Genomic DNA, 25,057 nt, shown 5'->3' with positions numbered 1-25,057 from the left:
TGTTCAGACATAAAAACTTAATGACAGCTAAATTTTGAGTACCTTCATGAGCTTCCTCTGTTAATATTTGTGCTGGAGTGGATACTGGAAGAAGGACATTTGGCAAAACGTCATCATCTTTAAAAGAATTTGGCTCTCTCCTTACTGCGTGGTCATCAAGTCCAGATCCTATATCAGGCCTTCCAGCACTCGGTAATCCTGGCAGGGGGACTGATTCTTCTTTTGGCCTTGTAAATACATCTTCACTGCCTCCATGTGATTCTATTCTATTTCCACCTCCTCCTGGAGGACCACGCTATAAGGGAAAGAATGGATTCACAGAATACGTTATTCAATTGAAATAATTGCAGATACTCTTCCAGTATGTGATCCTGACTGTTAATCATCTGGACCTAGAACGCACAATTCTGACATTGAATCTGAAAGGGAATGTGACAAATTCAGCTTTCACTCAATTTCCAGGAGCAGAGGGCAGCTGGAAAGAAGAATGACTTAAAATATTATGTTTCAGCATTTATAGTTTATATAATCCAACATTTTTTTAGATAAAGATTGTGTTGTTGTGCCATAAAAATTTGAGCCATACTTCTGAGGAGAGGATGGGACATGGTTGGAAATGATATTCACTAACCCAATGGATGTTAACACACTCCAAAATAATTAGTAGGTTGCTTTCCAGCCAACTTTTACAGTCAGGTTACATTTCCATACATTTTGTCAGACCCCTATTTCCTGACAGACTCAGTATCCAGCTGGAGGGCAGGGGCAGGAATTTGGACATTAGGAGACCATCATAATTGATCTTTGGGAAAGACCTCTCCAGTAAAAGAAATGACATAGCGGTAATTGCAATTTTGGGGGAGTGAAGTGTAGTGGGGAGAATGCCATGCACAAGGGACCCCTAGGTTTCCTTAATTTGTGAGGCCCAGAACAGCACTCTTGGTCTTCCTTTCTCAAACATCTTCGAAAAAAATCAACTTTCTGTGGCTCTGCCTCCTGGCTGAAAATTTGGTTCTGAGCAGTTTTAACCTGATGGAGAATTCATCACAGCTACCCCACTTGAGCTTGTGGCTCACTTTGAGGTTAGGTCTTGAAGTTGTAATTGGGATCTGCCTTTCTGTAGCTGTCCTTGACTGTTCATGTGAGTTAATTACAGAACTTAATGGGAAATTAGTTGGGTCAAAGATGGTAAGTTGCAATTATTATCGAAATGTCCCTTTGTCACGGTTTCTGCTGGTTTGTAGTTGTGATTGTGGTGGGGGTAGCAGTGGGGGTGGGGGTGGGGGTGGGGGTGGTGGTGGGGGTGGGGGTTGTTGGTGATGGAGACAGTATTTTGTATTCCAGGAAACTCCCTAAATGCAGATGATGTGTCTATTTCTGAATGGCCATGTGTATAAACGTGGCAGGGTCATGCTGTGCTTGAAATTCTATCAGTTACATCAAACGTAACCTGATGCAAGTTAAAGCATGCAAATAAAAGGTGGTTACTTGTGTAAAGTCTAAACAAGAAATAGTTATACCTTAGAATACTCGGTTACTTATTACAGAGTAGTTTTGTTTCTTAAATGCACCACGTTTCTTATTATTATTAACATTCTTATTATTCTTTCCACATTGTTCTCAAACCTATCCTGGTACCGTGCTAAGGTGACAAATGAGGGGAAGGCAAATCATTGCTGTGTGTAGTATCATAAGCCTCTTGGGCTAGATATTTTCCTAATCAACCTGTTTAGAGATGCTATTACACACCAGTGGAGTAGGTGGAGCATGAACCTAGGTGGACTTGTTCAGAGGTAGGGACACTACCAAAGTGGCAGAAGATTCGTTCACAAACCTCTGGACTAAGATAGTGTTAAAAATACTTTCAGCTGTTTAAGGCAGGTAATCCTCTTCTTCAAGTTGTATATAGAACTGAAAGGGTTAATACTGTACAGTGCCATAAGCACCAGCAAAACTGGGAACTTTATAGATAGCACAAATTGGCCATATTGTGGATAGTTAACAGGATAGCTGTAAACTCCAAAATTATAAAGATGGGTCGGTGGAGTGAGCAGAAAAGAGGCAGATGGCGCTCAAATCTGATAAGTGTGGCGCAATGCATTTACAAAGGTTAAGCAGTAAAAGGGAATACACAAACAAATGGGAATATAAAGACAGGTGTAGATGAAGTGAGAGATCATGGCGTGCAAATGCCGATGTCCACTAAGGTAGCAGTAGAGCTAGATAATTTTGTAAAGAATGCAAATGGAACGCTCTCCTTCATTGGCTGAGATATAGAATACAAAAGTAGGGATATAACACTGAAACTGTATAAAACACGTTACAGGAAGGATGTAATTGCTCTGCAGATTGTGCAGAGAAGATTTGCCAGAATGTTGCCAGGATTGGAGAATTGTAGCTATGAGGAGAGATTAGAAGGGTTGGGAACAAACAGACGTTGCTGGAAAAGCTCAACAGGTCTGGCAGCATCTGTGAAGAGAAAGGCGGCATGGTGGCTCAATGGTTCAATTCCAGCCTCTGGTGACTGTGTGGAGTTTGCACATTCTCCCCGTGTCTGCGTGGGTTTCCTCCCACAGTCCAGAGATATGCAGGCTGGGTGGATTGGCCATGTTAAATTGCCCATAGTATTCAGGGATGTGTAGATGAGGTAGATTTTAGGGGGATAGGTCTGGGTGAGATGCTCTGAGGGTCAGTGTGGATTTGTTGGGTCGAAGGGCCTGTTTCCACACTGTAGGGTTTCTATGATTTTGAGTCCAGTGACCCTTTCTCAGAACTGGACCTGAAATATTAACTCTGATTTTTCTTCACAGATGCTGCCAGACCCACTGAGCTTTTCCAACAATTTCAGTTCCTGTTTCTGATACACAACATCCACAATTCTTATGGCTTTTATTTTGAGAGGTTGAGATTGTTTCCCTTAGAACAGAGAAGGCTGAGAGGTGACATGAGTGAGATATGCAAAATCTTGAGAGGTAGACATAGAGTAGACCGGAGGAACCTGTTTCTCTTTGGCAGACAGTTCAAAAACCAGGAATCATAGATTTAAGCTAAGTGGCAAAAGGATTAGAGGGGACATGAGGCAAGACATTTTTATGCAGAGGGGGCTGTGTATCTAGAATTAACTTCCTGAGTTGTTGGTCGAGGCAGAGACCCTAAACTCCTTTAAACAGTACCTGGATCTGTGCCTCAAGAGCTCTAAGCTTCAGGGCTATGGGCCATGTGCAGGAAGGTGGGATTAGAAAGGGCATCTGGAAGTCTTTGGGTCAGCATGGAAAGATGGCCTGAATGACCCCCTTTTGAACTGTATCATTTCTATGGTTCTATGGATAAATATCACACATGAACTTGTGGGCTTTACATTTGGACCTTGAAACAGTGAGACTAAACAGCTAGTCCTCTTCAAATTCTCTGTAACAAAGTCTATCATACCAATATAACATATAACTAGCTGCTAACATATGATAAACCATATTTTGTTAACTATGGTTTCAGACATTCCAATCGGTTTGCCAACAAATTGGCTTCCATTTGCAGAAACTGCTGCCATGCACAGACCTTAGAGATTGGCCAGTAACACTTACATCCCGTGAAAAAATTAAAATAATGCTATCTAAGAAAGTGATGAATTATAAAAGGAACCTGGATGATTTCCAATATTCATTCATGTCAAGCGGGCAGTGAGTGATAGATCCCCAGGTCACCTGCAACCAGTCATGGGACATGCAGAGATAACAAGGTGTAGAGTTGGATGAACACAGCAGGCAAAGCAGCATCAGAGGAATAGGAAAGCTGACATTTTGGGTCTGGACACTTCTTCAGAAAATTTTCTGAAGGGTCTAGGCCCGAAACGTCAGCTTTCCTATTCCTCTAATGCTGCATGGTCTGCTGTGTTCATCCAGCTCTACACCTTGTTATCTCAGATTCTCCAACATTGCCTGTTATGGATTCCATATGTAAATTGAGAAATTAGTCAGAGCCACAGGAGATTTGGCAATGGAGAAGCTGTTCAGTTGTGTGTGGTAGTACTTCTGGATATAAAAGAAAGAAAACCATGTTCGAGTTTGGGTTTCCACTGCATTGAATGGGTCAGTTGCCAAGTTTCCAAGAAGTTCAGTCAGGTAGTTTTCTGATGTGGGAGGCAGCAACTCATTCACAATGGAGAGAAGACACCTTAGAGGGGTGGCAGAGTGACTTGGTGGTTAGCGCTGTTGCCTCACAGCACCAGGGATCTGAACCTTGGGGGACTTTCCGTGTGCAGTTTGTCCTTCTTCCTGTGTCTGCAAGCATTTTGTGGAAGTTTCCCAGCCTGGGAAGTCTGCCAGATTCGATTGGGGCAGAGTTCAGAACAACTCCCATTGAAGGGCAGGGTGATGGTTGTGTTGTGACCCTGTTTAAAATATTTTCCAATGTGGGAAGTTGCCCATTTTGAACAGGTTCTGGTCTGTGTGTGGAGGTCTCCTAGCCCAGGAAGTCAGCCAGACTCAGTCGGAGCAGAGTTCAGGTTATGTCCCATCAAAGGGTAGGACATTGCTCATGTTGTGACCCCATTTAAAACTTTCCCAACGTGGGAATTGTCAGCAAGGCATGACAGCATGTTGTTGTCCCATCTTGGAGGCTTCAGGTTCCTCTCACAGTCCAACAATGTGCAGGTTAGGGGGATTGGTCGTTGTAAATGCAGGTTTATGGGGATAGGGTGGGGAATGCTTGGCCTGACTGTGATGCTCTTTGGAGGGTCGGTGCAGCCATGATGGCTAAATGGCCTCTTTCCATAGAGCAGGGTGCTATGATTCTAAGACTGCAATAGTGGATAAGAGGCAAACAAGTGGGTGGGGACAATGAGAGACTGATAATCAGTAATTTTTATGGACTTGGAAGGGACACTCCTGCTGTTCCTGCACCCATAAAATGCACAGAAAACTCTGGCCATCTTGTGAGCAGTGCTCAAAAATTTAATTGCCTGGGTGTGTGTACATGTGTATATACATGTGTATATATGTGTGTGTGTGTGAGAGAGAGATGAACGTTTAAAGTTTTCAAAGTTTAAAATCCTTGGCCACCATATTTTTCAGTATGTGTGGTTTGTGATGGTTGAAAATCATCCCCTGGGACCAGCAGAAAGCAGGGATCATTCACAGCGGGTTGGTGTCACTGGTTGGGTGAGTGTTCATTGTACACCCCTTATTGGGATACTGGAACTTTTAGCACAAACTACATTGTGCACATAAGTCATGTGCTTCTTCTTATCATTTCCTCTCCGTATTGTTCCTAAACCTAACTTGGTGCTACGTTATAGTGGTATGTGAACTGTTCAAATATCTCAGAAGCTGGTTTTCATTGTTCTCTCAAAACTGTCTCCTAAGGATGCACTGACTGTTCTAGAAGCATATATTTCTAGGAGATGTTTCTGCTGCAGTCACTCACTCCAGATGCAGTTGTATTGTGTTGAATCCCTTTTTATCATTAGAATTAAAGATGGCATTAGATCAATTTATCTCCTGCCCTTTGAGATGATCTTTAGTGCCTGCAAATGAGTCAATAATATCCCAGTATTCCTTTTAAATTAGGAGTCACAGATCTCACTCGCCAGGCTCTGGAGCTAAGTGTTATCTTCTGGAGAGCCTCAACTCCCAGTTCTCAAGTCACACTTTCACCTATGGCTTCTCTGGTATCCTTATGTCAGCTTCGACTCAGTAGCAGCACTCCCATCTCTGACTCATAAGGGTACAGCCTCAAGAGCCGCTTCAGTGATATGAGTACATAATGCTGTCTGGTGCTGGTAACATATACACTGTACAAAAGCAAAGAATGCTCATCTCCAACAAGACAACCCTGGGGAAGAGAGGATGGTTAAAATGTTGAAAGTATTTGTCACTGTTTTTTACTCACTTCTTCTGTTTTAATTTGCTGGTTGTCTTCAATGTATATGGTGTCTCGGCCAGGTGTCTGATGATTTCCTTCAACCGTTGGTGACACACCAGGGGGTAGTATGGAGCTAGGGATTGAACTGAACAGTGCGTTGTTTTCAGGCTCACAGATTCTGCTGAACAATTTACTTTCAAGTGCTGAAATAGGACAATCGCATGTCGTATTAAAAAAATTCTCCAATCTGTAATTGTCTATAATGTAAATATGTGTGACATGATACATATTTCTAAATAAGGAAAAGAGCCTTCTGAGTTATCATTCAATGTGGAAACTTACTTTTTTGATTTTTTTTAAGGAGCTTTTGCTTCTTTGTTTTTCAGTTCTCTCTTGATCTGCTACCCACTCTCTTAGCTGCAGCCAGTCTGGGTAGGAGATCTGTTGCTGGATCTTTACCAAGATCCCTTGAAACAAGCTGCAAGAAAGTTTGAGAGTGCAGCCTGAGATAATTCTCCCCCCAGCTTTCTCTCCTTCACTATCAGAAGCTCCTGACCTTTGGCCAATAAGCAAGAACGCTTGCTGGGACATTATCCTGACAATACAACTTCAATTATCAAATGTACATACTCATTAACTTTCAGATATGCAGATATGGATGGTTTTAGCTGCTTTCTTGCTTTATCATAAAGCTAATTGCAGTTATGGAGGCTATTGTTCATCTAACTCTAATGATGGCAAAATAATTGATCCCATTAAGAGTGCAGACTTGGGGCAGGGGTTGGAGCATTGTAGACTTCACCCAATTTGCCATGTGAGGCCTAGGACATTTTAATTACAGGAGGCTTGACTCCTACCTCAACCTAGCATCAGTGATACTCAGTCGACCAGCAGGAGCTGACTGAGTGAAACAGGAAGCCCTGGCTTAGAAAAGTTGGGAATAATTCCTGGAAATGACACTGATGACACACAGAATGGGAGGAGATAGGGAGGGCAGTTCAGGGTTCAGAGAAGCATTCCAGAGTTGCATGATGCAGAGGGAACCTTTAAAATTACTGATCTCTCTAACAATCTCTGCTCCTGCTGCTCTTTTGGTGAAGGTCAGTATTAGAATGATATCACCAGATACCAATTTGTGATGTTAAATGAGGTCTTTGTTTGCCTGTCATTGTTCAATCAGACTGCAAGTTTCAAATGACACAGGGTCTTTGAGAATTCAATAAATAGGTTGTTGCAATGATATTGCCTGTCTAGACAAACCACTCTCATTGGGCACACAAGATTAAAATTGAAACTCCTATTATTGTAATTGCATGTTTATAACATTCACTATTAAAATGTTTGAAATGATAAAATGCATTTACTTTCAGAACCCCCGATCTATTTACTTACTTGGAAGCGTCATAAAGTCATTAATTAGATAAACATGCTCCTCATCAGGGTCAGATGCAATCAAATTCATTTCATTCTTAAAAGCAGAATATAAAGGATCACTGGTATTAACAATTCCTATTACAAACACCTCTGTGTCCACAGCGTGAGCTTCCATCACTGCCGTATCTAGATGATTCGGATCTCTCTTGTCTGTCTGCCCATCGGTTATTACTATTGCCATTTTGTGCACATCTTTTCGAGCTGTCTGGAAAACCTGGTTTGCCATGTTTATGGCTGAACCTGTGTAGGTGCCTTCACCTAAATAAGGCATGCTTTGAATCGCTCTTCTGACAGTCTCCAAAGTTGCACCTTGCCATAAGTGAGTAATTATATGTGCTTCAAGACTGTAAAGTATTACACCAATCCGGGTGGCTTCATTGCTTTCACTAATTCGATCTATCAAGGCAGTGACAAACTCTTTAACAATATCAAAGTTTTCTGGCCCGACACTTTCGGAACTGTCAATCACAAATACTAGTTCCAGAGGCTTTTCTTTGCATTTCTTTCCACATCCTGAAATAAGAGAGTTAAGTATTAGATTTTCTGACAAAGGAAAATTCAAGAAGAAGCAAATAAAAAGCTTAGAAATTACATTTGACAGAATCAGTCCATGATTTCAACATGAAATTCTTGCCCACAGTTCTACAGGCTAGAGGTGGGCTTGTCCTGCTGGCAAGTTCCTTACTGTGAACATGAGATCACAAATTAACCCTTTCACTATTGGCATTAGCACTCAATTCATTAGTATGACATTTTTCAATAACAATAACAACCTGATTTCATAACATAACAAAACACCCCAGAATGATGCACCAACTGTATTTCACAGGACAGTAGTCAAACGGAATTTCACACTGAGTCACAAGAAGGGAAACTAGGACACATAACCAAAAGTTTGTCTGAGAGCTAAGATTTAAGAAACATCTTAAAGACTGGAGGGTAGAAATTGAGGGAGGAGGAAGAGAATTCTAAAAATAACAAGGTGTGGAGCTGGATGAACATAGCAGGCCAGGCAACATCAGAGCAGCAGGAAAGCTGACGTTTTGGGTCTAGACCTTTCTTTAGAAATGGTGGTGGGGAAGAGGTCTCTGAAATAAATAGAGAGAGCAGGAGGCGGTGATAGAAGGTAGATAGTGGACTAGATAGGTGGAGAGAAGACAGACAGGTCAAGGAGGTGGGGATGAAGCCAGTAAAGGTGAGTGCAGGTAGGGAGTTGGGATGGGGGTTGATTAGTGAGGAGGGAGGGCTAGGTAAGTGGGAGGGAAGACGGACAGTCTAGGAGGTGGGAATGAGGCTAGTAGAGGTGAGGTCGGTGTAGGTAGAAATCTAAAGCTTAGAGCATTAACAGTTCAGGACTGGCATAGAGTGATGAAAATTTGGGATATATAAGAAACTAAACATTGGTAGGAAGTGGCATGACCTTAGAGGGATTTGAGAGTAATGTCGAGAATTTAAAATCAAGGTGTTGCCAGACCTGGGATCAATGTAGATGGATGTAGACTGGAATGATTGGTGAATAAGACTAGGTGAATGTTGGGATATGGGCAGCAAAGGTTTGGATGAGCCTAAATTTCTGGAGGATGAATTGAGGAGCTCAGATTGGAATACTTAAGACCTGGTAAACAAATAAAAGGATGAGAATATCAGTAGCAGATATGTTGAGGTAGAGCACAGGTGGAGAATGTTATAGATATGGACATAGACAGTCTTAGTGAAGAAAAGGATGTGGAATTGGATGTTCAGTTCAGGGTCAAATAGGAAACCAAGCTGGTGAGGAATCTGGTTTACCCTCTGTCAGTGACAGGAGGAGGTGTTGAATCAATGCTGAGGGAGTGACGTCTATAACTGGAACTATTGTCAATGGTTTCAATTTTTGTGAAAGTTAATCAGAGGAAATTTCTGTTTCTGTAGTACTAGATACTGAACAAACGATGAGGCAAATCACATTGGGTTCTGATGAAAAGTCACTGGATTTGAAATGTTAACTCTACTTTCTCCCATACCTGCTGAGTTTCACAAGCAATTTCTATTTTTGTGACAAATCAGAGATCTCGTTGGGCCACTTGAGGTGGTAATAACATGGAGCAGTGTGTCATTGATGCAGTGCTTTCAGATAACATCATCAAGAAATATCTAAAGTTGGCAAATATGAAGGGAGCAACAGTGAACTCTTTGGGGACTCCCATTGTTGGAATGGGAGCATGAGCAGGAACTGAAAGAGAAGTTATTATTTTAATAACTATTTAAGCTGCTGAACCCAGTTTATCATTCACATTAGAAATAGGAGGGTTGAGCACTTTAGCAACAGCAGAAACGATGGGATAAAATAATACATTAAATAAGTGTGTCATGGATTTCAAGATAAAGAGAATTATGAAATGACAAGGGTCTGGGAGAGGATGATGCGAATGGTACTGTCTCCAGGACCTATGCCTTTGAAGAAAAGCATTAATTTCTTAGACACTATAATATTTAAATTAAACATTTAACAATACAACAGACATGAATTAACAAACATTTTTAAGACAACTAAAACATACTTCTACACACACAAATCCTCAACGGCCTACTCCTGCTCCTAGTTCTTAAGTTCTTATGTATGTTCTTAAACCTACCTTCTACAGACATGATGAGATCATTCCTAATGTGCTCCAACACATATGGAAATAGCTGGAACATTTTAATTAAGCAGCTACTACCCTTTAATTGCATCTCAGCTCTCAATCTTAAACGTATATACCACAATTAACAAAGCATGCACTGCATATTTTCCCCACATGGGACCTCCTGAACTATACTGACCTACACTAGAAATTCTACACTTAGTGGCAAGAAATTAATTACTTTAGTGATTTCAGATTTTGCTGACTGCCATTAATTGACTGTTCCTTTCTTGACACGGTAAATGCATGCTTGTACACGTGAGTGTGTAAGTGAATGTGTGAGAGCATATGAGTGAGGGAGCACATGTGTGAAAGAGTGAGTGTGAAAAACTGAGTGTGTGTGAGAATTAGTGAGTATGTAAATATGACTGAATGAATTTGTGAGCAAGAGAAAAGGATTTTGTGGCTCTGAAATTAATATAGGAGTGTGAGTGATCAGCTGAAGGTATCAAACATACAATCAAATGGATAAAAAGACAGTTATTTAGCAATATAACAGGCCAAGAAGGGCAAAAGCAAAATAACAAGGCTACATGTTCTTTGCACTAAGCAGAAGCTTCTTGCTATACCGTCAATAGAATGTTAAACAAAATCCAAACCCTGTAAATTCTTCCTGAAAGCAAGTATCAAGTATCAATTCTTTCTGATCTCTCCGGCTTGAGGATGCATTGTTCTTCTATGCTCTCGGATAGCTCTCTGGTCAATGTTCTGATCCTCAATCTCATCTTCTTCCTCAAAAAATTGTTGTCAATCCCCCATTCAGGGTATCCTCCTGAACTAGTAGATGGATTCAAACCTCATCATAATAAGGCTTGTAGCCTGTACCACTATGACTCAGGTAGAAATTTGTGCGGCATTTTATCTTCCTTCTGCATTATTCTGAAGGTTTTGTAAAAGTGACATAAGTCACATTTGTAGGGGGTACCATTGGGCTGGAGGGTTCCCAAGTGGAATATGAGTTGCTGTTCCTGCAACCTCCACACTCCCCTCCAACCCCACACTCTCTCTGTGACACCCTTGTCTGCTCCACACTCCCCTCCAACCCCACTCTCTCCATGACTCCCTTGTCCACTCCACACTCCCCTCCAACCCCACCACACCCAGCACTTTCTCCTGCTACCACAGGAAGTGTGACACCTGCCCCCACACCTCCTCCCTCACTCCCAACCAAGGCCCCAAGAAAACTTTCCACATCATGTAGATGTTCACCTGCACACCTGCCAATGTGGTATACTGCATCTGCTGTTCCCATTGTGGCCTCCTCTACATCAGGGAAATCAAGTGGACCATTTCAACTCCCCTTCCCATTCCTTAGACGGCATGTCCATCCTGGGCCTCCTGTAGTGTCACAACAATGCCACCCGAAGGTTGCAGGAACAGCAACTCATATTCTGCTTGGGAACCCTGCAGCACAATGGTATCAACGTGGATTTCACAAGCTTCAAAATTTCCCCACTCCCTACTGCATCCCAAAACCAGTCCAGTTTGTCCCCACCTCCCTAATCTATTCCTCCTCTCACCTATCCCCTCCTCCCACCCCAAGACCCACCTCCATCTCCTACCTACTAACGTCATCCCACCCCCTTGACCTGTCCATCCTCCCTGGGCTGACCTATCCCCTCCCTACCTCCCCACCTACACTGACCTCTACTGGCTCCATCCCCGCCTCTTTAACTTGGCTATCTCCTCTCCACCTATCTTCTCCTCTATCCATCTCTGGTCCGCCTCACCCCTCTCCCTATTTATTTCAGAACCCTCTCCCCCTCCCCCATTTCTGATGAAGGGTCTAGGCCTGAAACGTCAGCTTTTCTGCTCCTAAGATGCTGCTTGGCCTGCTGTGTTTATCCAGCTCTACACAGCATTATTATTAACTTTTTTTTAGTAACCACCCCTTCCAGAACTCCCATACCCTCCTATTTATTTTCAAAGTTTCATGCTGCAATTTCCACTTGCCCTCTCTCACTGGCATTATTCCCTTAGCAACACAATGTAATGAAAACCATCACCAGGTTTGAATTGCCTGCTTTTCCCAGGACTCCACAAGTGCCCCGTGTTAAGCCTCTTGAACATATTGACCAACTCCCAGTACTGATCATGGTCTAACCCCGAGACTGAGTTGGCAAGGCAGCCCCTACTCTCCACAGTCCCTTCCCAGACTGACACCTCCACAGTCTGTCAACTGACTGCAACTCAGTTTGCTGGGCTGACTGTGGCTCAGTGTCCAACCACAAAACTTCGATCCCTGGTCTCTGATTGGACCAAGTGCTTGTCTGACTGTGGCCAAGACCCTGGGCCTGATCAGGACAATCTGCTTGACCAACTGTGGTGACATCTCCTGACTTGATATCAATAGAGACTGTTTCCATTTGAATTTTATACGTGCCCATTTGTGTGAGGCTCATGTATCACATTTGCTGTGTAAACTGCTGGAACATGCTGCAGATGTGACTCTGACACTGGGATAACATCTACTCTTGACTGTTTGTGCTCCCCACTGTGACAAACTCTGGCACTCTGTAATTGAGCACTGAAAACCCTGTGCATCAAACAAGAAAGTCTGGTAAACCATAAGTCAGTGAGTAAGTGCTAAGAAAATAAGAATGAGTATTTTGAAATTAAGATGTTGCTTGACTTGGAGCTAATGTAGATCAGTGAGCACAGTGGTGATGGGTAAATAGGATTTACTGTCAATTAACACAATGACAGGCACTAGAGTTTTAAATGGCCTTGGGTTTAAGAAAATCATTATGTGTTGTTGGCATTTTGATTGTTACACTAAATAGAAATAAAGTTAAAGCTTTACTTTCTATAAATACCAGTGGTTCAATGCTGAAAAACAGTGTCTTTTACAACTACAGTGCAATATCTTTTGTTCCTCATCTCAGCTCAGCTGTTAAAAATGTGGCACAATTTTAAATGACCATATACGTTTACTGATAGTTCATTTCATACATAAATACAAAAACACAAAGTTTCAAACATTTGCTTGGTATTACAGAACTTAAAGCAGTTTTGTAATGTTTAGTTTTTATCAACAATCCATCATTTTCACAAGTGAATGTGAGTTCCTGAGTTATAGCTTCCTGAACACGTTGGAACTTATTAAAATGAGGTGAACTTGTATGCTGTGCTAAGACATTCAATCAGAAAATAGGTCCTGCTTTGTTGTGCTTTACGAAGGCCATAACAGGTTCAATAAAATGTGTATGAGTATTTTAAGGGTGATTGAAAGGCAATCAGTTGAAGGCAAATTCTACTGAAAGATTTCCTTCAGGGAAATGATGGTGCAGTGCAATTTGGAAAATAGTATGAAGCTAAATTGACGAGCTCTGCACAGCATTCGATTATGTAAAGACATTCCATTACTTGACTTCCCAGACAGTCAGTAAAATCATTCTGACTAACAACATTAATATTGTATCAGAAATTGACAGATCTCCCAAAAGCTACAACTGGTACGGGATGTGATAATATTGTGGGTCAATTTAAATCTGTCCCATTTTACAGACATTGGATTAGTATCTCTGAATATAACAATGGCACACCAATGTTCTACCAAATTTTGTTTTGTTTTAAACATATTCTGATGAGGATCAGTGCAATAACTCTTTGTATCTCCCTTCATATTGTTTAATATTCTTGCCCTCTAATACCTCTTCTGGTATATGTGTCTGATTCTGATGGCAAAAGCCAACCAGCAGCAATTCTGCAGTAGTTTGCTACAAGCTTTGAGTGTAAACTTTTTGAAATGAGGTTTCTACATTCTGGTTCTGACGGAGCACATCCAGCTGAGAAGTAATACTATTTTGAATGTCTATTCTCGTTTTCAGAACATGTTATTACCTGCACTAACAACTTTGAAGGTCACTTCAATTAAATAGAAAATGAGAATAACTGTTTACACCACATGGTGTCAGTTTGTATATTTGAACTCACCACAGATTGATCTGATCAATTTGATTATTTCTTCACGCTAATAAAAGATGAGAATAAATAGCATTACCTTTATACCCTTAATAAATTGAGGTCAAACAACAAGCTCATCCTTTGAAACAAGACACAATTAGCTCATGTCAGATAGTACAATTTAATCTCTGAGAAAAACAATTAAAGATGGAATTTAAGTTAAATTAACTTATAAATATCCATCCACCAAGAGATCGCTGCAGAAAATCCTAACTTCTAACAAATTGAACAAACAACTTACTTTTGTGGGTGAAGCATTGCGTGTATCATGATGAATAAATAATTTCTAATAACACTTATAGTTAAGCCAAAAGCCATTTCAGGGTCAGTTTTGTGCTATCCCCCTGTCTCATAGACTTGAGACTAGCCAAATGCATTTCCAATATAACTCTTACACATTCAGAATCAAAGCATTGTTATGGTTCCCATGGTGTCTGTGCCCAGTGAAGGGAAAGTTCACCAGTCTTGGTTGGACTTGAATTCTGGATTTCAAGTTAAAATTTTAACTGGGAATTTCCATGATGCAGCTGTAAGGTAATTCCTTGCCATCAACATTTTCATTCCATGTTAAGTTGAGAATCAGAACTTGGACAAAGTGTGAAAAATTGTTCTGAACTTTTAGAACATTTTTGGGAATGCGAGAGCTTTATCTATACACGGCAGATATTATGTTTCACTGAATTTGCAGAATGCTCAGTACCCAAGCACAGTAAAAAGGCAATGGTAGAAGAAAGTCATCTCCACCTTGAGAATGATGCTCTAGGATTGGCAGTGCATTATTGAGTTAGTATATATGGACCCGCGCCTGCTGTAGGTGCAGACTCAGTATTAAAGCGTCAGTAAGGTGGAGTGATGCAATTCCAGGCCACCAGCTTTATTTTCTCCGAGCGTTTCCATGGAGCGCCTAAATACTGGGAGCCCTAAAACACTTGAATGTTTTGCACCATGACCCTTTACAGACAACGCAGCTTATCCACTTTATACGGATAGTTGCTAGTTTGTTTTTCCTCAGGCTATTGGTAATCACCAGCATTTTTCTGGGCTTTCTTCTTTAGTTCCATCTCGGACTTGTGCTTGTCTACTTTGTAAATATCTCTTGTTGCTCGGGGTGGTCTGACAGGTCTGTCCACAGGGCTGAAGAACAAGGGGGAACAGTGAAGGAAGATAGGGAACAGTGAAGGAGGCAAAGGAGTAATGAAGGGGGGAAAGTGGAAGGGTAAAAGAGGCAATGGCACCATGAAAAAGGAGTCGGAACAGTGTAGGGGGAAGAGCAGTAAAGGAGGGAACCATCTTGGTTTGGCCTGATAGGGAAACCTCGACTGGCTTCCTTGCTCAGATATAAGTGCACCTTTTAGATCACTTTCCAGAGATCAGTGGATCACATTGTTATCAGAGAAACGCAGTGAGGAAATATACATTGACTTGATGTCATCTGATGCCTCATTTGCCGCCAGCTCAGTAGGAATGAAGAAGCAAATAGAGACAATCTATTTTAACTGCTCTCCACTACTGAGATCAAGTAAAAACCCATCTGTTGATTTTTACATATTTTTCATGTTTGTTCTTTCAGACATCAATTTGGATTTGTGATGCATTTAGATTTCACACAGACATCTTTTGACGTATTTCTCTCCTTAAATATATTACAGAATTAATTAAATAAAATACATTTTCTTGGCGGGGACCTGTGGAGTAAACATATTAGCTGCTGCCATGGTACAATTACATGTCAAAATCAATGAAAGACAGGCCTATTTTTTAACATTGAGAAAGAATGAACGGGACAGAAACAAAATACTGCAGATGCTGGAGATCTGAAGGTAGAAATAGAAAGTACTATCAGAAACTCAACAGATCTGACGGCATCTGTGGAGAGAGAAACAGAGTTAACATTTTAAATTCAATAAGACTCTTCTTTGGAACTAACGGGACAGTTCATTCTTTGATACAACCAAATTGCTTAAAAGTTGAGATTTATAAATATGGAAATGTGGCAATTGTAGTTATATCATAAATTCTCTGCAAACCAAAGCAATTTAAGATCCCTTTCTCTTGTTCATTTCCTAATTTTATCTCACTTTAAAAGTCAGCGAGCAGATTTAAATGCCCGCTAACCTGTCAACATTGGTAGCAGAAAGTGTTTTATCTGGCAGGATGCTGGAAGGTGGGGATTCTGCCACCTCCTGTCATGACCTGATTATCTTTGTGGCAGGAAGACTGCAGAATGACGCTAAATGGGCAATTAATACATCTCATTCAAAGGCACTCTCAGTCTGATCAAAGAATCTGGCATCAGGAAGGGAGTAGTCTGCTGAAAGCCATCCCTCTTACTTTAGCTGCAACACACCCCTTTGTGAATGCTCACCCATTGCTTCCCTGAGATCCTACTCTGATTTTGGGCTTTTGTAGCTACAATATCATCAGTGACCACCACATCTCCAGGGGCTGCTGTTCAATAAGCTGTTGGCTTCTGCTAGCTTTCAGTTCTCAGTATCTGGACTTCTGCCCACAAGGCTCTTAACATCCTGTCACTGCCCTATAAGTGCTTTATATAAACCTTTTAAGTGGCATCAGCTAAAAGGAGCCACATGGAGATTTTTACAGCTCCAACCAGCTGGCAAGGCCTCCTTCACCCTAATTAAATACTGCCAAGTATTTAAAAAAAAATATGGTATAGACACACAGCTCCAATGCAATCAGGTCATCAAAGTATAAAATATTTCTTCTGGAGTGGAATACAGAGGCGGGGCTTGTCTTTTGATTGGGATTGTGTACTGGAGGAAAATCCAGGTCGATTAACAACTAACCAGGAAAATTTCACACCCATTCTGTTCCTAAAATCATCCATAAGCATCAACTTTCCAAGAGTTTCAACTGTTTTTCCAGCTGTTTCTGTTTGACCTTCAAAAGGTGCACTTATAAAAATAAAACAGTTTTTGTGAAATAGTAATCACAACAGAGGGGTAGGGCGAACAATGTTCCATGAGGTTCTCCTAGTCATCTGCCATAAGCTAGAGTTCAATAGTGGTTATTCATGACTAGTCTCTGCAGTTTCCGCTGTTCTTCAGCCAACATTAAATAAGGAGGTCAAATGAGGCACACAAAACCTCAGGGGAAAGTGCTAATCTGGGCGAAGAACTCACTCCCTTGGTGATGCTTGGACACTCAGAAAAGGATCATAATTATGGTATTCCCAGGAATAAAATCATGAGTAATATAACTATTCTGTTTGATAGATACTTACAGTGATGCCTGCTTCACCTTTCTCTCCATTCTTTCCCTAAAGTTTCAGAAAGCACAAATCATTAGTTCCAGTGCGCGCTAAATATTTGCTGAATTGATGATATTAGATGATCATTGTCATTTTGTACAGAAATAAATATCTTACAGAATCGCCTTTAGGACCAGAGAGCCCTTCATCCCCTTTGTCACCTTTTTTTCCTCTTTCACCCTTATATCCACGATCTCCCTATATGGAGTAAAAGATTAAATTAAATAGAAGTTCACCATAAAATGAGATGGAATCAATTGATCGACATACTTTATACGAATGCAATAAAAGAAACAAATTCTCTCCAACCAGCATTTAACCTTTGCCTTACTGACAGAGTAACCATTGAGTTGTCGTGAACATGTACCTAATAGTACTTAGGATCATGAAGATTAACCATATAACTGCAGAATAGGGGCTCTTGCAGAGCAGTGGTGGTGTCTGTATTTCTAGACTAGGAAGCTTGGGCTCAAATTCCACCTGCTCCAGAGGTGTGTAAAACCTTGTCTGAACAGTCTGATTAAAAATATCTGTTATAGAAACGTAAGTCAGTAGGGATCGCATGGCTGTCATTTTACAATGTAATTTGTAGGAAATGTTCTGAATTAAATAAACCAAATAGATAAGATGAGGACCTATGCATAATGTTTTTAATAGCACTACAAAATTAAATACTGTGCTACAACTACCAGTATTATTGCTGGAATTCATGTTGGGGATGCTAATGTTATACATAATTTAATGATGTAGGTGCTTTCAATTTGATCCTCAGCCATCTATGTAAAATTCTTAACTTCCTCCCCAATGGAAAATGTTTTAATATTGAAATATCTTAGTTCCTGCCTCTCTACCTCTTTGAGGCTACAGTCAGCAGCTGACATGATCTAAGAACTCCCTCAATTAAAATAAAACCCATTGTGAATGGAGAAAAAGGAATAATAAAATCAGAGAATGAAACAAAAGATTCGGAGACCATTTGGTCCATCCAGCCTGTCGTAGTTCTTTGAAAGAGCTGCCAATTAGTCCCAGTCTTCAACATTTTTCCTAAAGCCCTGCGTACCTTCCACTTCAATTTATCTAATTTCAGTTTGCAATAGTTATTAATGAATCTGTTTCCAGCAATTTTACAGATTTTAATGGTGGGAGTGGGAGGGGAAGAGTGAGGATGAGCAGTGGAGGAGAGCGCAAGCCAAAGAGGATATCAAGACAGCACAGAATTGGAGAGGGTGATTTTGATCACAATGTAGTCCAACAGCTTTGCTTCATCTGCAGGGAAAGCACTCCTGCTACACCCGAACTGTGATCAGTGTTGGAACAGCACTTACCTCTCCCATATGACGTAATTCCTCACTTAACATCGTGATTGTGTTCCTGACAATCATGACTTTTAGTGAATCATAGACTCATTCTGTTAAATTAGAATTAGGTTTCAATGGATGTATCTTGCCAAAACGAAAAAAAAGTTCTAGTTGAAGCATTATACCATCCATGTGCATCACTGTGCATTCCTAGCTGAAATAATTTGCAAAACAAAATACATCATAATGTAAAATGTAAAGAACTAGAATATACAGTAAAAAAAAACACTCATGTTACTGTATGATCAGATTGACCAGGCTCCACCTTGGAGAAGACTTTAGTCAGCAGAGATTCAGCTGAAGTCTCAGGACAAACTGCTCAACAACCTCTGCCTCTAGATAGAGCCGAGGTCTTTAGCTGAGCAGAGCAGAGCCAATTTTAAAGCCTGGTGTGGAACCAGGAGCAAATCCAGAAGGCAGGAGAAAATCCCAGGGCCTGATAAAAACAGAGAGTGGGAGGTGAGGACAGGGTAGGTGAGAGGGTGAGCTCAGGGAGCAAGGGTGACAGGCAAGGCCTGTGTGGGAGGCAATGCCAGGAGCCAAGGGCAGCAGTTGGGAGAAAGAGGAGCTGATGGTGAGTGTGGAAACACTGGGGAGCGGTCATGTGAATGTACATCCCACGGTAGAGGAGCATCTGTCGTAAATAACATTAAAGTGAAACTGGCAACATTAAATAGATATATAATATTCACGACATTAAGTGAGTCTATGCTAAGTGAGCCAACACTAAATGGAGACATTGTAGCAGCTCTAGCCTCACTTCAGCTGCTGAATCTCCTGAGGTTCAGGAATCTCAAGTAGCCAGCATTAATGTTGGAACAGGGTTGCCATGGTGCAGCGATAGTGACTTTACCTCTACACCAGAAGTCCTGTCTTCCATGTGGAAGTATGCCTGAACAGTTGGTTAAAAAAAGGTGACTTAATTGAAAGATATAAAATAATCAGAGGGTTAGGTAGGGTGGATAGGGAGAGCCTTTTTCCTAGGATGGTGACGGCGAGCACGAGGGGGCATAGCTTTAGATTGAGGGGTGAAAGATATAGGACAGATGTCAGAGGTAGTTTCTTTACTTAGAGAGTAGTAAGGGAATGGAACTCTTTGCCTGCAACGGTTGTAGACTCACCAACTTTAAGTACATTTAAGTTGTCATTGGATAAGCATGTGGACATACGTGGAATAGTATAGGTTAGATGGGCTTGAGATCGGTATGACAGGTCGGCACAACATCGAGGGCCGAAGGGCCTGTACTGTGCTGTAATGTTCTATGTTCTATGCTCTATCTATGTTCTAAAACTGAAACAGTAAAATCATCTGAAGAAAGTAGCGTCATTAAAATAACTGAACAAGAGACAAACTTCAATTTTTAACTTCCTATATGCCTCACATACACCCATTTTGGGGTTAAAATTACCTCTGTACTTACTGTTGTAACGTAGGAAATGTGCCAAACAATTGCATTCGGTTCTGCAGTGCTACCATGTCCAATCACAAATGGCAGTGGGCAATTATCATACATAGTCGTGTGGAAAAGTCAGATTTCTGAGACCAACTTTCACACTAAAACTAGGGGAGTCAACTTACAGATGAGTAATACTTTTGAGGAATTTAAATCCATCCTCTCACACTGTCCTACAACCTGTTTACAGTGGTATATTAGTTGATTTCAGAGTTGCCAAGCCAGCAACTGTGCTCACCAGTACTCCCCACCCCCTCACAGCCCCCGCCACCAAAATAGCACAATTACATGCTCAAAAAATTCTTATAATCAACCTATTATTTAAGACATAATGACCTTCGTAAAGACTGAATTTCATTTGTATACAGTAAATTTGATACACACAATTTTATATAATTTAGTTTTTATTACAGTACAGAACAGAACTGGGAATAAAAGATATTTTAAATCTATTTAGTCTTTTAATCAATTTAAAAGAAGGGCATACACTGGGCGTGTATTAAAATCAATAAAAATTACCTTCCTCTTCTCCTTCACAACCAAATAAATCACCTCAGTTGGATTCTTGAACTGCATCATCATACAGATCACCAACATTATCTTCATCAGCAATCATGCCATCATGGGCCATATCATTTCACAAATAATTATTTCTGTCCCACAAGATGAAGTGGATGCTCTTGAGTGATTTGATGGCAATCCTCTTCTTGATTTAATCTCAGGCCTCCCCAAGTTACTCACATAGAATTACTAACACTGGAGCCTGTATGCTGCCTTCCTTGGTGAATATCTACCCTCCTTCAATTATCCTGTCATTCCACTTTTCCTCATGCTCTCCTTGAAGAGATCCAATGGTTAAACAAGACTGATTCCACCACCAGGAATCCCTGTAATATGACTGTTCCCTGAACTGATTGCAGGATCAGCACTGACGAGGTATGATATGAAAATATCCTAGCTGAGAAAGCCTTTACTTCAATGTACCCTACTGGTCAGAATTCCAAACTTTCCTCAGTTTCAAGTACTGCTTGATGAGTGGCAAGTGACGCTCATGCCACACAAATGTCAGGAAATGATCACGTCTAACAAGACAGAAATAAATTGTCTCCCTTTGACATTCAATTGCTTTGTTGAAACCCCCATCATCAATACCCTCAGGTTAATATTGATCCAAAACTAACTGGATCATCCGTTTAATTATTGTTGTTACAAGAGCGGTCAGAGACTGGGACTTCTGTGGCCAGCACTTAACCTCTTGACTTTCCAAAGCCATCTGCAAGGCACAAGTCGGGAATGTGATGGTATACACTCTAGTTGCTGAATGAGAGCAGCTTCAACAGTACTCAGGAACACATAACAATCTTGACATTATCATGGACAAAGCAGCCCGTTTTACTGGCACTCCATCTACCACTTTAAATATTCATACAGTGCCCAAATGATGAACAGCAGCAGCATGGTGTGCCCTGTACAATTCACCAAGCCCCCTTTGACAGTGGATACGTGGAAACACCTGAAAGTTTTCCTTCAGCCTGACTTGGATCGGTATCCGCTTCCATCACTGTTGTTGGGTCAAAACCCTGGCGCTCCCTCATTGATAACGTTGCAGATATATCTACATGGACCGCGGTGGTTCAAAATAGTGGCTCACCAATTCCTTCTGAAGGGCAAATAGTGATGGGCAATAATTGCTGGTGTTGTCAATGACATTTGTCACAAGATTGAAAACAAATTAGGGTCTTATGAACAAAATGAGATAAATCATGAGGCAGAGATAATGGGAACTGCAGATGCTGGAGAATCCAAGATAATAAAGTGTGAAGCTGGATGAACACAGCAGGCCAAGCAGCATGAGATGCTGCTTGGCCTGCTGTGTGCATCCAGCTTCACACTTTGTTTTCTTAAATCATGAGGCAATCTGATTAAAGTGCAGTTGGTTGAGGGATTGATGTTGACTAGGGGTAGTGGGACAATTCCACTGCTCTTCCTGCAATGGGATCTTTTCCATCCTTCTAAGAGCTCAGATAATTTAACACCTCATCTATAAAATGGCACTTTCAAACCTGTAGTACTCTTTCAGGGCACTGAAGTGTCAGCCTAGCTGATAGTTTTAAAACCACTGGACTCTTGAAATTATAACCACTGAAATTAAAGCAAAATACTCCAGCAGTTGGAAATCTGAAATAATAACAGAAAATGCCAGAGAAATTCATCTGGTCTAACAGCATTTATGGAGAGATAAACAGAGTTAACATTTACAAGTTTGCTATGACTCTTCTTTAAATCTCAATCTGGAAAAGAGTCATATTGGACTCAAAATATTAACTCTGTTTTCCTCTCAACACAGATGCCGCTAGACCTGTTGAATTTCTTTGGCATTTCTGTTTTTATTTCAGATTGTAACATTCTGACTCACTGATGGGGGCATTATGCTGAGCTACATCTAAATATGCAGCAATATTAGAAATACTTATGAAAAGATAACACACAGTGTCATGTTACAACCTTACTTCATCATTTGTTCATTTTTCTGTATATGATAAGTGGGGATCCCTGGGGATCTGTGCTGGGTTCTCAGCTTTTCATCATATTTCTAAACAGTGGCTCGGTGGTTAGCACTGCTGCCTCACAGCACCAGGGACCTGGGTTCGATCCCACTCTTGGGCAGCTGTCTGTGCAGTTTGCACGTTCACCCTGTGTCTGCGTGGGTTTCCTCTGGGTGCTCCGGTTTCCTTCCTTAGTCCAAAGATGAGCATGGTAGGTGAATTGACCATGCTAAATTGCCCATTGTGGTCAGGAATGTGTTGATTGGGTGAGTTAGAGGGGGTTGGTTCTGGGTGGGATGTTCTGAGTGTTGGTGTGGACTTGTTGGACTGAAGGGCCTGTTTCCACACTGTAGGGATTCTATGATCTAAGGAATATAGAGTCATATATCCATATTATCTGAAGTGAACATATTTGGTGTTGCCATAAACAGTGTAGATGGCATGAAGAAGCTGCAAAAATATATTGGTGGGTCAAGTGATTGGACAATACTATGGCAGATGGAGTTACAAAACCATGGAATTGTGGCATAGAGGGAGCCCATCCAGCCCAAAATGTTTGAGGTGAAATATGAAGCCATGCATTTTAATCTATTTAAGAATGAGTTATCTATGCATTTTTATAAAAGCTGAGAAGCTAGGAGAATGGCTGAATGCAGAAATTTAGGGGTCCAAGTACAAAATAACTTGTGACCATAAACAACAAGTTTAAAATGAAGAATGAAATATTGGCATTTATCTCAAGGGTACTGGGAAAATAAAGGCGAAAAGTTGTGTTACAGTATACAAAGTTCTGTCTGTAACTCAAAATTGTATTCGGTTTTGTGAACCATGTTTCAGGAATACTACAGTAGCATTTGAATTTACATTTCATGAAATGTAACTGGGGTTAACAGAGTTAAATTTTAATAATTGGCCGCATCAGCCAGGTTTGTATTTACTTGAAGATTATGGGGTGAAATAATTGATGTGTTTATAATGATTAAAGTGGTTGATAGGAGATAATTTCTAAATATCCTATCACGGGAGAGATTGGTACAAGAGGGTATTAACTTATAATTACAACTAAACTGTTTGGAATTGGTGTCAGGGAATACCCCTTGACATAAAAGTCTAATCAAACTACAAACACTCAGCAACAACATCTTGTATCCATATAATGTCTCTGATATAACAACATACTCCAATGTACTTCAGAAAGTGATATAAAACACAATTTGAAATTAAACCATGAAAGGAGATAGTTGAACAGATGACCAAAACCATAGAGTAACAGATAGGTTTGTAACAGATGTCTTTGAAAGGGAGAAGCTAGAGAGAGAGGACGACAGTTTTTGGGAGTTCAGACTTAAGCAGCTAAAAGCATGACCAACATAAATTTATTCCAGAACCCTCACCCCATCGCCCTCTCTGATGGAGGGTCTAGGCCCAAAACGTCAGCTTTTGTAGTCCTGAGATGCTGCTTGGCCTGCTGTGTTCATCCAGCTTCACACTTGTTATCTTGGATTCTCCAGCATCTGCAGTTCCCATTATCACTGATACAATTTTAACCTCACTGCGAAGCCTCTTCCAGGGATGCCTAACCTGAAGAAGTTACCCTCCTCCCTCCGGACCAACCTCAGAAAATCTCTCTCCCACTGCAACTCTCTTGTAATCTCTTCAGCCTTGAAACTGCTCAACCATGTCCTGAAGCAAACCAGGAACCACAGCCACATCATAATAATAAAATGTGAGGCTGGATGAACACATCAATGAATACAAGTCACTGTTGGACATAGAGCAGTTTTTCCGCTGCCTTCGCCTCCATGCTTACTTCTTCAACCGGGAACCTAACCCTCCTTCCACTGACCCCTTCACCCGCTTCCAACACCAATCCCCCTCCTGGACACCACCCCCAGGCCTCCGACCCTCCCTCGACCTCTTCATCTCCAACTGTCGTCGAGACACTAACTGCCTCAACCTCTCCAGCCCTCTCACCCACTCCAACCTCTCCCCCGCAGAACGGGCAGCCTTCAGCTCCCTCCGCTCCAACCCCAACTTCACCATCCAACCCGCAGACAAGGGAGGCGCAGCGGTAGTATGGCGCACTGACCTCTACATCGCCGAGGCCAAACGACAACTCTCCAACGCCTCCTCCTACCGCCCCCTTGATCATGACCCCACCCCTGAGCACCAAACCATCATCTCCAACACCATTCATGACCTCATCACCTCAGGGGACCTCCCACCCACAGCCTCCAACCTCATTGTTCCCCAACCCCGCACGGCCCGTTTCTATCTCCTTCCCAAAATCCACAAACCTGCCTGCCCTGATCGACCCATTGTCTCAGCCTGTTCCTGCCCCACCAACTCATCTCCACCTATCTGGACTCCATTTTCTCCCCTTTGGTCCAGGAACTCCCTACCTACGTCCGTGACACCACCCACGCCCTCCACCTCCTCCAGAACTTCCAATTCCCTGGCCCCCAACACCTCATTTTCACCATGGACGTCCAGTCCCTATACACCT

The 25,057-nt window shown here is 41.4% G+C and overlaps 1 protein-coding gene across 3 annotated transcripts in view; it reads right to left on the bottom strand.

Annotated features, from left to right (window-relative positions):
• The window catches only part of LOC125448583 (collagen alpha-1(XXVIII) chain-like), a 237,635-nt gene that overhangs the window by 15,001 nt on the left and 197,577 nt on the right, over positions 1-25,057 (bottom strand). For all 3 annotated transcript variants that reach the window (XM_048523982.2, XM_048523988.2, XM_048523976.2), the window contains exons 29-34: positions 17,311-17,391; positions 17,167-17,202; positions 13,893-13,929; positions 7,252-7,806; positions 5,887-6,062; positions 43-295 (exon numbers count right to left, since the gene is read on the bottom strand). In XM_048523982.2, the coding sequence (XP_048379939.2) occupies positions 43-295; positions 5,887-6,062; positions 7,252-7,806; positions 13,893-13,929; positions 17,167-17,202; positions 17,311-17,391 (1,138 nt within the window). The remainder of the gene's footprint in view (positions 1-42; positions 296-5,886; positions 6,063-7,251; positions 7,807-13,892; positions 13,930-17,166; positions 17,203-17,310; positions 17,392-25,057) is intronic.

The sequence above is a fragment of the Stegostoma tigrinum genome, chromosome 2, assembly GCF_030684315.1.
Source record: "Stegostoma tigrinum isolate sSteTig4 chromosome 2, sSteTig4.hap1, whole genome shotgun sequence".
Classification (NCBI taxonomy): Eukaryota; Metazoa; Chordata; class Chondrichthyes; order Orectolobiformes; family Stegostomatidae; genus Stegostoma; species Stegostoma tigrinum.
This window is presented reverse-complemented; position numbering and strand designations above follow the sequence as displayed.